Source organism: Drosophila eugracilis, unplaced genomic scaffold, assembly GCF_018153835.1.
Source record: "Drosophila eugracilis isolate 14026-0451.02 unplaced genomic scaffold, ASM1815383v1 contig_498, whole genome shotgun sequence".
NCBI lineage: Eukaryota > Metazoa > Arthropoda > Insecta > Diptera > Drosophilidae > Drosophila > Drosophila eugracilis.
Window position 1 is genome coordinate 218,686 of NW_024573369.1, and position 17,640 is coordinate 236,325.

General features: G+C 40.6%; 1 protein-coding gene across 8 annotated transcripts in view; it reads left to right on the forward strand.

Annotated features, from left to right (window-relative positions):
- The window catches only part of LOC108105360 (probable serine/threonine-protein kinase DDB_G0267686), a 66,347-nt gene that overhangs the window by 46,863 nt on the left and 1,844 nt on the right, over positions 1-17,640 (forward strand). For all 8 annotated transcript variants that reach the window (XM_017211878.2, XM_017211880.2, XM_017211885.2 and 5 more), the window contains 4 exons: positions 11,163-11,616; positions 11,685-12,005; positions 15,999-16,503; positions 17,208-17,601. In XM_017211878.2, coding sequence (XP_017067367.1) covers positions 11,163-11,616; positions 11,685-12,005; positions 15,999-16,503; positions 17,208-17,601 — 1,674 coding nt within the window. The remainder of the gene's footprint in view (positions 1-11,162; positions 11,617-11,684; positions 12,006-15,998; positions 16,504-17,207; positions 17,602-17,640) is intronic.

Consider the following 17,640-nt stretch of genomic DNA (forward strand, 5'->3'; position numbering starts at 1 on the left):
GCTAACAACCAAAACTTTAAACCCCTATACTAGCTTTTTGCGTTATTGTTCTGATTTGTTGCTGTGAGTGCCGATTTAATGGCTACAAAAGCAGAAAACCCATTTTTAACAGAAATTTGCAATACTATGTTCGGGTTATTAGCTCTAGCTCTGTCAAAACAAGACGCAGAGCCAAAAGAACAACTGTTTTGTGCTGCTAACAACGAAAACTTTAAACCCCTATACTAGCTTTTTGCGTTATTGTTCTGATTTGTTGCTGCGAGTGCCGATTTAATGGCTAAAAAAGCAGAAAACCCATTTTTAACAGAAATTTGCAATACTATCTTTGGCTTTTTCGCTCTAGCTCGGTCAAAACAAGACGCAGAGCCAAAAGAACAACTGTTTTGTGCTGCTAACAACCAAAACTTTAAACCCCTATACTAGCTTTTTGCGTTATTGTTCTGATTTGTTGCTGCGAGTGCCGATTTAATGGCTAAAAAGCAGAAAACCCATTTTTAACAGAAATTCGCAATACTATGTTCGGGTTATTAGCTCTAGCTCGGTCAAAACAAGACGCAGAGCCAAAAGAACAACTGTTTTGTGCTGCTAACGACCAGCACTAACTACCCCTATCACTCGTTTTTCGATTTTGGGAAATTCAATTTTGGCCCAAATTTCGCATTTTTGATAAGGGGTACCATCATCAAAATTTTCAAAAATGGGCCAAAAATGAAGTTTCCCAGATTTGAATGCAAATCAATTGGGAATCATGGCAATCAAATTACGAGCCCTACGAGGTATTACATTCCTCATTTGGTCCATTTTAGGCTGTGCCATGGCCAAAAAACTGATTTTTTTTGTGCCCAAAGTTATGCTACATCTTTTGCCAGCAGAGAGCACGGTTTTGTTGCCGTTTCTTAGCTCTAACTTTGTCAAAACAAGACGCACGGGTAAAACAATAACTGTTTTATGCAGCTAATAACCAAAACTTTTAACCCCTATACTAGCTTTTTGCGTTATTGTTCTGATTTGTTGCTGCGAGTGCCGATTTAATGGCTACAAAAGCAGAAAACCCATTTTTAACAGAAATTTGCAATACTATCTTTGGCTTTTTCGCTCTAGCTCGGTCAAAACAAGACGCAGAGCCAAAAGAACAACTGTTTTGTGCTGCTAACAACCAAAACTTTAAACCCCTATACCAGCTTTTTGCGTTATTGTTCTGATTTGTTGCTGCGAGTGCCGATTTAATGGCTAAAAAAGCAGAAAACCCATTTTTAACAGAAATTCGCAATACTATGTTCGGGTTATTAGCTCTAGCTCGGTCAAAACAAGACGCAGAGCCAAAAGAACAACTGTTTTGTGCTGCTAACGACCAGCACTAACTACCCCTATCACTCGTTTTTCGATTTTGGGAAATTCAATTTTTGGCCCAAATTTCGCATTTTTGATAAGGGGTACCATCATCAAAATTTTCAAAAATGGGCCAAAAATGAAGTTTCCCAGATTTAAATGCAAATCAATTGGGAATCATGGCAATCAAATTACGAGCCCTACGAGGTATTACATTCCTCATTTGGGCCATTTTTGGCTGTGCCATGGCCAAAAAACTGATTTTTTTGGTGCCTAAAGTTATGCTACATCTTTTGCTAGCAGAGAGCACGGTTTTGTTGCCGTTTCTTAGCTCTAACTTTGTCAAAACAAGACGCACGCCTAAAACAATAACTGTTTTATGCAGCTAACAACCAAAACTTTAAACCCCTATACTAGCTTTTTGCGTTATTGTTCTGATTTGTTGCTGCGAGTACCGATTTAATGGCTAAAAAAGCAGAAAACCCATTTTTAACAGAAATTTGCAATACTATCTTCGGCTTTTTAGCTCTAGCTCGGTCAAAACAAGACGCAGAGCCAAAAGAACAACTGTTTTGTGCTGCTAACAACCAAAACTTTAAACCCCTATACTAGCTTTTTGCGTTATTGTTCTGATTTGTTGCTGCGAGTGCCGATTTAATGGCTAAAAAAGCAGAAAACCCATTTTATAACAGAAATTTGCAATACTATGTTCGGGTTATTAGCTCTAGCTCGGTCAAAACAAGACGCAGAGCCAAAAGAACAACTGTTTTGTGCTGCTAACAACCAAAACTTTAAACCCCTATACTAGCTTTTTGCGTTATTGTTCTGATTTGTTGCTGTGAGTGCCGATTTAATGGCTAAAAAAGCAGAAAACCCATTTTTAACAGAAATTTGCAATACTATCTTCGGCTTTTTAGCTCTAGCTCGGTCAAAACAAGACGCACGCCTAAAACAATAACTGTTTTATGCAGCTAACAACCAAAACTTTAAACCCCTATACTAGCTTTTTGCGTTATTGTTCTGATTTGTTGCTGCGAGTACCGATTTAATGGCTAAAAAAGCAGAAAACCCATTTTAACAGAAATTTGCAATACTATCTTCGGCTTTTTAGCTCTAGCTCGGTCAAAACAAGACGCAGAGCCAAAAGAACAACTGTTTTGTGCTGCTAACAACTAAAACTTTAAACCCCTATAATAGCTTTTTGCGTTATTGTTCTGATTTGTTGCTGTGAGTGCCGATTTAATGGCTAAAAAAGCAGAAAACCCATTTTTAACAGAAATTTGCAATACTATCTTCGGCTTTTTAGCTCTAGCTCGGTCAAAACAAGACGCAGAGCCAAAAGAACAACTGTTTTGTGCTGCTAACAACCAAAACTTTAAACCCCTATACTAGCTTTTTGCGTTATTGTTCTGATTTGTTGCTGCGAGTACCGATTTAATGGCTAAAAAAGCAGAAAACCCATTTTTAACAGAAATTTGCAATACTATCTTCGGCTTTTTAGCTCTAGCTCGGTCAAAACAAGACGCAGAGCCAAAAGAACAACTGTTTTGTGCTGCTAACAACCAAAACTTTAAACCCCTATACTAGCTTTTTGCGTTATTGTTCTGATTTGTTGCTGCGAGTGCCGATTTAATGGCTAAAAAAGCAGAAAACCCATTTTTAACAGAAATTTGCAATACTATCTTCGGCTTTTTCGCTCTAGCTCGGTCAAAACAAGACGCAGAGCCAAAAGAACAACTGTTTTGTGCTGCTAACAACCAAAACTTTAAACCCCTATACTAGCTTTTTGCGTTATTGTTCTGATTTGTTGCTGTGAGTGCCGATTTAATGGCTAAAAAAGCAGAAAACCCATTTTTAACAGAAATTCGCAATACTATGTTCGGGTTATTAGCTCTAGCTCGGTCAAAACAAGACGCAGAGCCAAAAGAACAACTGTTTTGTGCTGCTAACGACCAGCACTAACCACCCCTATCACTCGTTTTTCGATTTTGGGAAATTCAATTTTGGCCCAAATTTCGCATTTTTGATAAGGGGTACCATCATCAAAATTTTCCAAAATGTGCCAAAAATGAAGTTTCCCAGATTTGAATGCAAATCAATTGGGAATCATGGCAATCAAATTACGAGCCCTACGAGGTATTACATTCCTCATTTGGTCCATTTTAGGCTGTGCCATGGCCAAAAAACTGATTTTTTTTGTGCCCAAAGTTATGCTACATCTTTTGCCAGCAGAGAGCACGGTTTTGTTGCCGTTTCTTAGCTCTAACTTTGTCAAAACAAGACGCACGGCTAAAACAATAACTGTTTTATGCAGCTAACAACCAAAACTTTAAACCCCTATACTAGCTTTTTGCGTTATTGTTCTGATTTGTTGCTGCGAGTACCGATTTAATGGCTAAAAAAGCAGAAAACCCATTTTTAACAGAAATTTGCAATACTATCTTCGGCTTTTTCGCTCTAGCTCGGTCAAAACAAGACGCAGAGCCAAAAGAACAACTGTTTTGTGCTGCTAACGACCAGCACTAACTACCCCTATCACTCGTTTTTCGATTTTGGGAAATTCAATTTTGGCCCAAATTTCGCATTTTTCATCAAAATTTTCAAAAATGGGCCAAAAATGAAGTTTCCCAGATTTGAATGCAAATCAATTGGGAATCATGGCAATCAAATTAAGAGCCCTACGAGGTATTACATTCCTCATTTGGGCCATTTTTGGCTGTGCCATGGCCAAAAACTGATTTTTTTTGGTGCCTAAAGTTATGCTACATCTTTTGCTAGCAGAGAGCACGGTTTTTTTGTTGCCGTTTCTTAGCTCTAACTTTGTCAAAACAAGACGCACGCCTAAAACAATAACTGTTTTATGCAGCTAACAACCAAAACTTTAAACCCCTATACTAGCTTTTTGCGTTATTGTTCTGATTTGTTGCTGCGAGTGCCGATTTAATGGCTACAAAAGCAGAAAACCCATTTTTAACAGAAATTTGCAATACTATCTTTGGCTTTTTCGCTCTAGCTCGGTCAAAACAAGACGCAGAGCCAAAAGAACAACTGTTTTGTGCTGCTAACAACCAAAACTTTAAACCCCTATACTAGCTTTTTGCGTTATTGTTCTGATTTGTTGCTGCGAGTGCCGATTTAATGGCTACAAAAGCAGAAAACCCATTTTATAACAGAAATTTGCAATACTATGTTCGGGTTATTAGCTCTAGCTCGGTCAAAACAAGACGCAGAGCCAAAAGAACAACTGTTTTGTGCTGCTAACAACCAAAACTTTAAACCCCTATACTAGCTTTTTGCGTTATTGTTCTGATTTGTTGCTGTGAGTGCCGATTTAATGGCTAAAAAAGCAGAAAACCCATTTTTAACAGAAATTTGCAATACTATCTTCGGCTTTTTAGCTCTAGCTCGGTCAAAACAAGACGCAGAGCCAAAAGAACAACTGTTTTGTGCTGCTAACGACCAGCACTAACCACCCCTATCACTCGTTTTTCGATTTTGAGAAATTCAATTTTGGCTCAAATTTCGCATTTTTGATAAGGGGATTTTCAAAAATGGGCCAAAAATGAAGTTTCCGAGATTTGAATGCAAATCAATTGGGAATCATGGCAATCAAATTACGAGCCCTACGAGGTATTACATTCCTCATTTGGGCCATTTTTGGCTGTGCCATGGCCAAAAAACTGATTTTTTTGGTGCCCAAAGTTATGCTACATCTTTTGCTAGGAGAGAGCACGGTTTTGTTGCCGTTTCTTAGCTCTAACTTTGTCAAAACAAGACGCACGCCTAAAACAATAACTGTTTTATGCAGCTAACAACCAAAACTTTAAACCCCTATACTAGCTTTTTGCGTTATTGTTCTGATTTGTTGCTGCGAGTGCCGATTTAATGGCTAAAAAAGCAGAAAACCCATTTTATAACAGAAATTTGCAATACTATGTTCGGGTTATTAGCTCTAGCTCGGTCAAAACAAGACGCAGAGCCAAAAGAACAACTGTTTTGTGCTGCTAACAACCAAAACTTTAAACCCCTATACCAGCTTTTTGCGTTATTGTTCTGATTTGTTGCTGCGAGTGCCGATTTAATGGCTAAAAAAGCAGAAAACCCATTTTTAACAGAAATTCGCAATACTATGTTCGGGTTATTAGCTCTAGCTCGGTCAAAACAAGACGCAGAGCCAAAAGAACAACTGTTTTGTGCTGCTAACGACCAGCACTATCCACCCCTATCACTCGTTTTTCGATTTTGGGAAATTCAATTTTGGCCCAAATTTCGCATTTTTGATAAGGGGTACCATCATCAAAATTTTCAAAAATGGGCCAAAAATGAAGTTTCCCAGATTTGAATGCAAATCAATTGGGAATCATGGCAATCAAATTACGAGCCCTACGAGGTATTACATTCCTCATTTGGTCCATTTTAGGCTGTGCCATGGCCAAAAAACTGATTTTTTTGTGCCCAAAGTTATGCTACATCTTTTGCCAGCAGAGAGCACGGTTTTGTTGCCGTTTCTTAGCTCTAACTTTGTCAAAACAAGACGCACTGGGTAAAACAATAACTGTTTTATGCAGCTTATAACCAAAACTTTAAACCCCTATACTAGCTTTTTGCGTTATTGTTCTGATTTGTTGCTGCGAGTGCCGATTTAATAGCTACAAAAGCAGAAAACCCATTTTTAACAAAAATTTGCAATACTATGTTCGGGTTATTAGCTCTAGCTCGGTCAAAACAAGACGCAGAGCCAAAAGAACAACTGTTTTGTGCTGCTAACGACCAAAACTTTAAACCCCTATACTAGCTTTTTGCGTTATTGTTCTGATTTGTTGCTGCGAGTGCCGATTTAATGGCTAAAAAAGCAGAAAACCCATTTTATAACAGAAATTTGCAATACTATGTTCGGGTTATTAGCTCTAGCTCGGTCAAAACAAGACGCAGAGCCAAAAGAACAACTGTTTTGTGCTGCTAACGACCAAAACTTTAAACCCCTATACTAGCTTTTTGCGTTATTGTTCTGATTTGTTGCTGCGAGTGCCGATTTAATGGCTAAAAAAGCAGAAAACCCATTTTTAACAGAAATTTGCAATACTATCTTTGGCTTTTTCGCTCTAGCTCGGTCAAAACAAGACGCAGAGCCAAAAGAACAACTGTTTTGTGCTGCTAACGACCAGCACTAACCACCCCTATCACTCGTTTTTTGATTTTGGGAATTTCAATTTTGGCCCAAATTTCGCATTTTTGATAAGGGGTACCATCATCAAAATTTTCAAAAATGGGCCAAAAATGAAGTTTCCCAGATTTAAATGCAAATCAATTGGGAATCATGGCAATCAAATTACGAGCCCTACGAGGTATTACATTCCTCATTTGGGCCATTTTTGGCTGTGCCATGGCCAAAAACTGATTTTTTTGGTGCCTAAAGTTATGCTACATCTTTTGCTAGCAGAGAGCACGGTTTTGTTGCCGTTTCTTAGCTCTAACTTTGTCAAAACAAGACGCACGCCTAAAACAATAACTGTTTTATGCAGCTAACAACCAAAACTTTAAACCCCTATACTAGCTTTTTGCGTTATTGTTCTGATTTGTTGCTGCGAGTACCGATTTAATGGCTAAAAAAGCAGAAAACCCATTTTTAACAGAAATTTGCAATACTATCTTCGGCTTTTTAGCTCTAGCTCGGTCAAAACAAGACGCAGAGCCAAAAGAACAACTGTTTTGTGCTGCTAACAACCAAAACTTTAAACCCCTATACTAGCTTTTTGCGTTATTGTTCTGATTTGTTGCTGCGAGTGCCGATTTAATGGCTAAAAAGCAGAAAACCCATTTTATAACAGAAATTTGCAATACTATGTTCGGGTTATTAGCTCTAGCTCGGTCAAAACAAGACGCAGAGCCAAAAGAACAACTGTTTTGTGCTGCTAACAACCAAAACTTTAAACCCCTATACTAGCTTTTTGCGTTATTGTTCTGATTTGTTGCTGTGAGTGCCGATTTAATGGCTAAAAAGCAGAAAACCCATTTTTAACAGAAATTTGCAATACTATCTTCGGCTTTTTAGCTCTAGCTCGGTCAAAACAAGACGCACGCCTAAAACAATAACTGTTTTATGCAGCTAACAACCAAAACTTTAAACCCCTATACTAGCTTTTTGCGTTATTGTTCTGATTTGTTGCTGCGAGTACCGATTTAATGGCTAAAAAAGCAGAAAACCCATTTTAACAGAAATTTGCAATACTATCTTCGGCTTTTTAGCTCTAGCTCGGTCAAAACAAGACGCAGAGCCAAAAGAACAACTGTTTTGTGCTGCTAACAACTAAAACTTTAAACCCCTATAATAGCTTTTTGCGTTATTGTTCTGATTTGTTGCTGTGAGTGCCGATTTAATGGCTAAAAAAGCAGAAAACCCATTTTTAACAGAAATTTGCAATACTATGTTGCTTTTTTTAGCTCTAGTTTTGAAGCTCGGTCAAATCAAGACGCACGCCTAAAACAATAACTGTTTTATGCAGCTAACAACCAAAACTTTAAACCCCTATACTAGCTTTTTGCGTTATTGTTCTGATTTGTTGCTGCGAGTACCGATTTAATGGCTAAAAAAGCAGAAAACCCATTTTTAACAGAAATTTGCAATACTATCTTCGGCTTTTTAGCTCTAGCTCGGTCAAAACAAGACGCAGAGCCAAAAGAACAACTGTTTTGTGCTGCTAACAACCAAAACTTTAAACCCCTATACTAGCTTTTTGCGTTATTGTTCTGATTTGTTGCTGCGAGTGCCGATTTAATGGCTAAAAAGCAGAAAACCCATTTTTAACAGAAATTTGCAATACTATCTTTGGCTTTTTCGCTCTAGCTCGGTCAAAACAAGACGCAGAGCCAAAAGAACAACTGTTTTGTGCTGCTAACAACCAAAACTTTAAACCCCTATACTAGCTTTTTGCGTTATTGTTCTGATTTGTTGCTGTGAGTGCCGATTTAATGGCTAAAAAGCAGAAAACCCATTTTTAACAGAAATTCGCAATACTATGTTCGGGTTATTAGCTCTAGCTCGGTCAAAACAAGACGCAGAGCCAAAAGAACAACTGTTTTGTGCTGCTAACGACCAGCACTAACCACCCCTATCACTCGTTTTTCGATTTTGGGAAATTCAATTTTGGCCCAAATTTCGCATTTTTGATAAGGGGTACCATCATCAAAATTTTCCAAAATGTGCCAAAAATGAAGTTTCCCAGATTTGAATGCAAATCAATTGGGAATCATGGCAATCAAATTACGAGCCCTACGAGGTATTACATTCCTCATTTGGTCCATTTTAGGCTGTGCCATGGCCAAAAAACTGATTTTTTTTGTGCCCAAAGTTATGCTACATCTTTTGCCAGCAGAGAGCACGGTTTTGTTGCCGTTTCTTAGCTCTAACTTTGTCAAAACAAGACGCACGGGTAAAACAATAACTGTTTTATGCAGCTAATAACCAAAACTTTAAACCCCTATACTAGCTTTTTGCGTTATTGTTCTGATTTGTAGCTGCGAGTGCCGATTTAATAGCTACAAAAGCAGAAAACCCATTTTTAACAGAAATTTGCAATACTATGTTCGGGTTATTAGCTCTAGCTCGGTCAAAACAAGACGCAGAGCCAAAAGAACAACTGTTTTGTGCTGCTAACGACCAGCACTAACTACCCCTATCACTCGTTTTTCGATTTTGGGAAATTCAATTTTGGCCCAAATTTCGCATTTTTCATCAAAATTTTCAAAAATGGGCCAAAAATGAAGTTTCCCAGATTTGAATGCAAATCAATTGGGAATCATGGCAATCAAATTAAGAGCCCTACGAGGTATTACATTCCTCATTTGGGCCATTTTTGGCTGTGCCATGGCCAAAAACTGATTTTTTTGGTGCCTAAAGTTATGCTACATCTTTTGCTAGCAGAGAGCACGGTTTTGTTGCCGTTTCTTAGCTCTAACTTTGTCAAAACAAGACGCACGCCTAAAACAATAACTGTTTTATGCAGCTAACAACCAAAACTTTAAACCCCTATACTAGCTTTTTGCGTTATTGTTCTGATTTGTTGCTGCGAGTGCCGATTTAATGGCTACAAAAGCAGAAAACCCATTTTTAACAGAAATTTGCAATACTATCTTTGGCTTTTTCGCTCTAGCTCGGTCAAAACAAGACGCAGAGCCAAAAGAACAACTGTTTTGTGCTGCTAACAACCAAAACTTTAAAGCCCTATACTAGCTTTTTGCGTTATTGTTCTGATTTGTTGCTGCGAGTGCCGATTTAATGGCTAAAAAAGCAGAAAACCCATTTTATAACAGAAATTTGCAATACTATGTTCGGGTTATTAGCTCTAGCTCGGTCAAAACAAGACGCAGAGCCAAAAGAACAACTGTTTTGTGCTGCTAACAACCAAAACTTTAAACCCCTATACTAGCTTTTTGCGTTATTGTTCTGATTTGTTGCTGTGAGTGCCGATTTAATGGCTAAAAAAGCAGAAAACCCATTTTTAACAGAAATTTGCAATACTATCTTCGGCTTTTTAGCTCTAGCTCGGTCAAAACAAGACGCAGAGCCAAAAGAACAACTGTTTTGTGCTGCTAACGACCAGCACTAACCACCCCTATCACTCGTTTTTCGATTTTGAGAAATTCAATTTTGGCTCAAATTTCGCATTTTTGATAAGGGGTACCATCATCAAAATTTTCAAAAATGGGCCAAAAATGAAGTTTCCGAGATTTGAATGCAAATCAATTGGGAATCATGGCAATCAAATTACGAGCCCTACGAGGTATTACATTCCTCATTTGGGCCATTTTTGGCTGTGCCATGGCCAAAAAACTGATTTTTTTGGTGCCCAAAGTTATGCTACATCTTTTGCTAGCAGAGAGCACGGTTTTGTTGCCGTTTCTTAGCTCTAACTTTGTCAAAACAAGACGCACGGCTAAAACAATAACTGTTTTATGCAGCTAACAACCAAATTTGCAATACTATCTTCGGCTTTTTAGCTCTAGCTCGGTCAAAACAAGACGCAGAGCCAAAAGAACAACTGTTTTATGCAGCTAACAACCAAAACTTTAAACCCCTATACTAGCTTTTTGCGTTATTGTTCTGATTTGTTGCTGCGAGTGCCGATTTAATGGCTACAAAAGCAGAAAACCCATTTTTAACAGAAATTTGCAATACTATCTTTGGCTTTTTAGCTCTAGCTCGGTCAAAACAAGACGCAGAGCCAAAAGAACAACTGTTTTGTGCTGCTAACAACCAAAACTTTAAACCCCTATACTAGCTTTTTGCGTTATTGTTCTGATTTGTTGCTGCGAGTGCCGATTTAATGGCTAAAAAAGCAGAAAACCTATTTTATAACAGAAATTTGCAATACTATGTTCGGGTTATTAGCTCTAGCTCGGTCAAAACAAGACGCAGAGCCAAAAGAACAACTGTTTTGTGCTGCTAACAACCAAAACTTTAAACCCCTATACTAGCTTTTTGCGTTATTGTTCTGATTTGTTGCTGCGAGTGCCGATTTAATGGCTACAAAAGCAGAAAACCCATATTTAACAGAAATTTGCAATACTATCTTTGGCTTTTTAGCTCTGGCTCGGTCAAAACAAGACGCAGAGCCAAAAGAACAACTGTTTTGTGCTGCTAACAACCAAAACTTTAAACCCCTATACTAGCTTTTTGCGTTATTGTTCTGTTTTGTTGCCGTTTCTTAGCTCTAACCAAAACTAATATTTAATTACTCTGTAGGTCTGAAAGCAATAGTGATAAGTGCACCAAAAGCATTATTTCTATTCAATTGTTGCTAAAATATTTAATATAGTTATTATCCAACTTGCAGCATTTGAACAACAAGCGCAACATGAACAACAGCAGCAACATGAACAACAGCAGTAGCAGCATCACACTCACCAACAACAACAACCACAGCCTGCTGAATCGCAATAAGTCGCATTCGATTATTGGATTGCATAGCAGCAAATACGAGTCCTCGGTGAAGGACAACTACAGTTCGAAGAATGTGAATCTGAAGAATCAGCTCCTGAACGGCGGCATCAAGAGCGATACCTACGAGAGCGTCTGTCCGCCCGAGGATGTGGCCGAGCGGACCAAGCAAACGCACAAGAACTCCATGATCCGTAACAATCTGACGGATGCCTCGACCAACAACAACAATAACAATAACAACATGAGCGGCAGCATCAGCAACTTGAGCAACATGAACGGCGGAAATCAGAGCAGCAGGAATCTCAAGCGGGTCTCCTCGGCTCCACCAATGCAAAATTTGGCAGTGGGTAAGTTGGCACCTAAAAGTGTCTTGCTAAGGCTTTAGGTAATCTAAAATCTGTCTCATATCCTTTAGTTAATGGACCTCCTCCTCCACCCTTGCCGCCACCACTGAGGGCTCCCGTTCAACAGCAACGCAACAATTTGAACTCCGACCAGCCGAACAATATGAACGGCAGCAATAGCATCTACAAGAAGAATGTCTTTGGGCCGAATCAGGGTCCAAATAATGTCAATGGGGGAGGCGGTGCAGCCCCTCCACCAGTTCCAGCTCCTAATCCTGTGGCCACTGAAGCCGTCGATTCGGATTCGGGACTCGAGGTGGTCGAGGAGCCCAGTCTAAGGCCATCAGAATTGGTGCGCGGCAATCACAATCGCACTATGTCCACCATTTCGGGTGAGTCCTAGACTAGAGCCACTTTTTAAAGGGGGTGTGCAAGGTAAGAGAGGATACTAAAGGATACTACTACTTAAAAGCTGATGAAAAGAGGCAACATTATTAATTTATTAAAGTTCACTGCGAACGTTGGCCAGGTCTTTGAACTCTGGGAATATAGGAGGTGGTTCCGCATCGTCAATCGCCTGTGACTGTCCAGTGTCCAGTGTCTACTGTCCACAGTCCGCTTTGATTGATCAATTAGGGGAAATTCGCCAGTCATGTTCAACCAGAGAGGGGGAAATGGCAGTGAAGTGCCCTGCAGTAAAGAAAAACTGAAAACGAGTTGGCCAAAGCAGAACCTGATCTCTCAGCGGTAGTCGATGGCTGTCCATCAGATGGGATAATGATTACATCTTGATTGAAGTGTTGGCTTTCGAGGAGTGCGAGCTATTTGTGGTGTTGGCAAAGCCATACAAATAACGTCGTCAATTTGGCAAAAATTATTAATTAGGAGGTTAGTGAAGGATGAGCAGGGGGTTTCCCCTTTGTAGCTAAGATCTCTGCCATTTCAAGACCTATGACTCAAGGGTAAAATTCCTACTAATTACTCTAAAATCTAAATAGTCGTTTTCCTAGTCGATTTGCTACGAAAAAAACAAAACAATAATCCTCATTATCACACAATAAATATCAGGTATTTACCTAATTGCCACAAAAGTCGTAACTACGCAAAAATAAACAACATGAAAAAGCGAATGAAAAACTGAAAAATGCGAATAATACTTGCCATGTTTGACATGTGTTGGCTCCGATTTTCCATTTGTTAATTGCCCATTATGTCCGATGGGGCAGGTGAAATGGAGAGAGGCTTTAATGGAGCCGACGTTCACACGATAAGGCGGCAAAGATCCGTGGAAAATGTGGCCAAAACAAAGAAGTGGAAGTTGGGCCTCACGTTGGAAAAGTGGAAAAGTGAAAAAGTGAAAAAGTGGAAGTGCCAGCGATTGAAAACAATCCCAGCCACTTGACTGCCGTATGAGGGGCACAAGTCATGAGATATGAACTACACTGGGGGAAAACTTAAAGCAATCTTAACAAAATGTATCTCAAATGTGAAGTTCTATGTAGGAATTAGAGAGCAGACAAGACTACTAAGGATGTTATATATATTATTATATATATTTCCTTCTAGGAATTTATCTTCGACCTTTCCCTATGTATGGCCACCTTACAGAAACTTATTATGGGAAAACCTCTTCCTTCAATCGATAACTTCAGCTAAGTGAAACTGATTATGGGAAATCTTTTTGTTGACTCTCTGAGCCAACCTTATTGCCAATTGTCGTTGGGTTGAGAGGCCTTCAAAGAGACATGCATGCTTATACCATAATACCATGTCTGCACTGGTCATATGGCGTATCCCCGATTTGCGATGAGGAAGCAATTTGCCAGCCACTAGTCGCAAATGTCCCACACACACTCACTCTCGTATTGGCCATAATAATTGGCGACCGGTGAACCACCACCCGCACCACCGCCCACATATATGCCACGCCTCCGTGGCGGCAATCGGCTCGTGGATCTGCAGTCTGCGAAACTTTTACCCACGAAAGTGAACGTGTTTTGCGAAGCGGTCTCTCTCTCTCCGTTGGATATCCAATGTGGCGATCCGTCGTCGTCGTCGTCGTCTTGGGTGAATAACTTTGGCGATGGCTTGAACCCAGTTCAGGTGGCCAACGGAGCTCGCCCAGGCAACATCGTCACCCGAAGTTAGAGCCGCGTCTTCAGGGTTTTCCTTGCCTTGACTTTTCCGGTCATAAATATTAACACGAAACTCCTGATAATGTGCTTGGTTTTAGTACAGTAAATACGCGTACACAATGAACATGCTGGGCTCGGTTAAAATGCACAAGAATTCGCGTCGAAATTATTTCACGCTTAGCTTTCATCGGTTCGATATATTTCGGTGTAAGTGATTGGGAAAACTATCTAACGTATTGTGAAGGATACCGAAGGGATGTGTGGCCTGTGAAGTGATTTTTGTTTTATATGTTACGATATATCTTACGATATCTGTGATGGGATGGCTGCTTAGAACAGCTTCCCAAGTTAAGGGCCTTTGTTATTTGTCATAACAAGTTTGAAAGTGGTGCCTCAAAGTGATAGAAATTTGTATTTGCCTTCTTACAAAACTTACTTAAGATAAAGTGTTAAACTTTCCTACAAATAATAATAAAATCCTTGGTTAATGTTTTCCCACGGAAGTTCAAAGGAAGAAAGTGGCAAACTGAAACAATATGTTCTTCAGATTGATCTATATCCTTTCCAATTTGTTTTTGGTGTTGATTTAATGAACTTCTTAACTTCAATGAGTCAAACCATCAGCTTGTCAATCCTTTTGCCAGCCTATAACTTTAGTTAACAACACCCAATTAAAAGTAAAAGCTTAAACAGCACTTAAAGTCAACCAACAAACTATACTATCTAACGAAAAGAAGAACACAGCTTTAAAAAATGTACAGCTAACTATCTTTTTTTGGTGGCATCTCAAGAGCGAGGCACATAAATTAGTTTGATTTATATCTCACTGCGCTGGCCAGGCACATTCAACTCGTAAAACAGCCAACGATACCGAACTGGACTTGCACTCCAGTTTCCAATTTCACCGCGAACTTGACAAGTACAAACCGCTTTTAAAGTTTTTTGTTTTTAGTTTTTTCTTCGCACAAATTAATAGATAAAATGTGTGGAGACATGTGGAAAAATGCGCATTTCGTTCGCTCTTTTTTTGAGTCTTTTTGTCCGATCGAATAAATAAATGCAATGCAAACTGGCTGGACTTGATTGGCAGTGGTTTTGGCCATAACAGTCTGATAGCCATGAATCCGCAGCAACCACGTAATGATTGGCATGGAAACGGGTTAACCAAAAGGCCGTGAAAGTTGGGGACTCGCGATGCGATCGGGTTTAGATGGTGTATTTGGCCAATTAACCGGCTGCCAGGAAAATTCAATACGGGCGCGACACAAAGAGGCGACCCATGGTTATTTCCATGGAAACGTCGGGCAATTCAATTTTTATGGGCATACTCCCACGACAACGACACCCCCAGCTATTCTTCCGTGTCGGGGGATAATCAGCCAGCCGTCAGAAAGTTTTCCCAGGAAGCTGCAAGCCTTTCATCTTAATCGCTTAATCTTTATCCATGCTAGCAATAGGGAAGAGATTTAAGTATATATGAGGTATGGTTAAACCCAATCTCGAATCTTAATTAGGTTCTACCACAACCAATACGAACCTTAAGCACATTTAAATTCCTATCTCGTGTAGACTTCCTTATCTTATCGCCTGTCTAATGGAACTTTTTGCTCTGCTCCCTCTTTAGGGTCTATCTAATTATAATACATGATTACATTATCTGTAACCAATTAGCAATCATATCCCAGGCTATTCAACTTTAAGACTGAGGAGTGCTTTCAGTACTCATGGACTTGGATGTATAGGCTTTTATATCAATAACAAGATTGTAGGGAACTTAAAAGGAGCTATTATTTATTACGTTTTAAGCAGTTTAATTAGCCATTAAAATACAAAATATAGAAATCATTAAGAGATTATGGTATATCAAGCTCAGCTCATGACTAATTTGAAAATCAGGAAACGAGTTTAATTTTATTACATTTTTAATACCCAGAATTTATTGCCCGTTTAGTGGCTCCGTTTTTCTTAGTTACTGTTATTAGGCTACTGCCACAATGTAATTTATTTGATTTAGTTAGTTTAGATGCAACTCTTGGTTTTATATGCAACTGGGTCTCCGTCTGCGTCTCCCCTGGAAATCTCCGTCTGGTGAAAGGCACCTACGCAGCGATCCATTGTGGTTGGCTTTTCGGATTTTCCTCTGTTTTCTGTATTTTAACTTTATTTGCTGGCTGCTCAAGTTAGCATGACCAGAGTCAGACTGATAACTGCTAACCCACAAAACTCATAAATAAATTGGTTCAATTCCAGCGAACAAGAAAGCCAAGCTCCTCAATGCCAACAGCACAAATGGAGTGAGTACGGTCAATGCGGAGGAATCACGAGGATCGGGAGGATCGGGGAATGCTGCTAGTGTAGGCGGATCGAATGCCCATTTCTATGGCTATTCAGAGGGACCCAAAGGTCAAAGGAGCATTGCGAATGGCAATCCCAATGGCAACTATCCCAATCAACAGCCACATTATCCGACTGGCCAACCGCATCAGTATACGCCCAGTCTGTATGGTGGTGGCTCCTCGGCCGAGGATCACTACGAACTCACCCAACAGCAGCAGCAGATCTACGGGGAAACCGGGCATTTGGCCGGCGGACAACGGACCGGCGGACCCAATCTGGTCAACAAGCAGCTCGTGCTGCCGTTTGTACCGCCCAGTTTTCCCAATAAATCACAAGACGGCGTCACGCATCTCATCAAGCCGTCCGAGTATCTCAAGAGCATCAGCATCGACAAGCGTTCGTGTCCATCCTCCGCCCGGTAAGTGGTCACTCCTCTCACTCCCCTGATCTCCCATAGATATATCCTCTATCCTCCGACTTTCAATTAGCACATGGCAGCCGTTTTAATTTGGCTGCACATCTCGTGCAGCGGCTTTTATAATTAGTATCGGCGGTACAGTTGCCTCGCCTCAATTAGCCAAAATCCAAAAAGCAAAAAAAAAACATATAAAATAAGATACATGGCTGGCAAGACGGTTGACTGCGGCTGGGCAATTAGCAGCTAGCAGATGGCTAGATCTCAGTGCTGAGCAGGTTTTTCCAGCTGGAAAATAGCTAAAGAAAATCTAACTAAATATCTATTGTTTAAAGAAATGTAAGCCTAGCTTCGGGGAAAAGCTAAATGCTGAGCACTTTAGCTGGAAGATTCGCCACTTCCTCTGCCGCTCAAGAGTGCATGAAATTTTATGCGTGCCACTTTGCAGCCTGCCACTTTTCTTGCCACAGTTGCGATGTTGCTGCTGCCACTGCAACTCAGTTGCAATCCAAAGATGATACTGCGCACACGCCACGCCTGGTGCAGGTCCGCCTATCGCCCACCGCCCACCGCGCACTGTCCATAGCCCATAGCCCATGACCAACTGGTCAACACCACCACCCACCTCCCATCATTTCCCAGTGAAAGTAGCCAAGATCTCTCTCGGTAATCCAGCACTTTTCCCTCTTCTTTTCGTCCACAAATAGCTCCACGGATACGGAGGACTACATGCAGATACAGATCGCCCAGCAGCAGCAGGTTCACCATTCGCAGCTCCACTCGCAGCATCCGCAGTCGCATCAGCATCCGCACCATTCCCATCCTCACCCACATCCGCATCATCCTCATCAGCTGCATGGAATGGGCGAGCAGCCGCCGTTGCCTCCACCACCGCCGCCGTTGCCCCACGGAATGTTGCCACCACAACCACCGATGGGTCCACCGATGGGCGTGGCAGGCGGCCAGGATGCCACCATGTCTGGCAAATCGCACAAGCCCAAGAAGCCGCATGGATCGGCGCCTAACAGCCAGGATACGGCCACCAGGAAGCAGCACCAGCCACTCTCGGCCATCTCTATTCAGGATCTGAACAGCGTCCAGGTGAGCGAACCATTTTTGTGTTGAGAAGTGCAATTAATA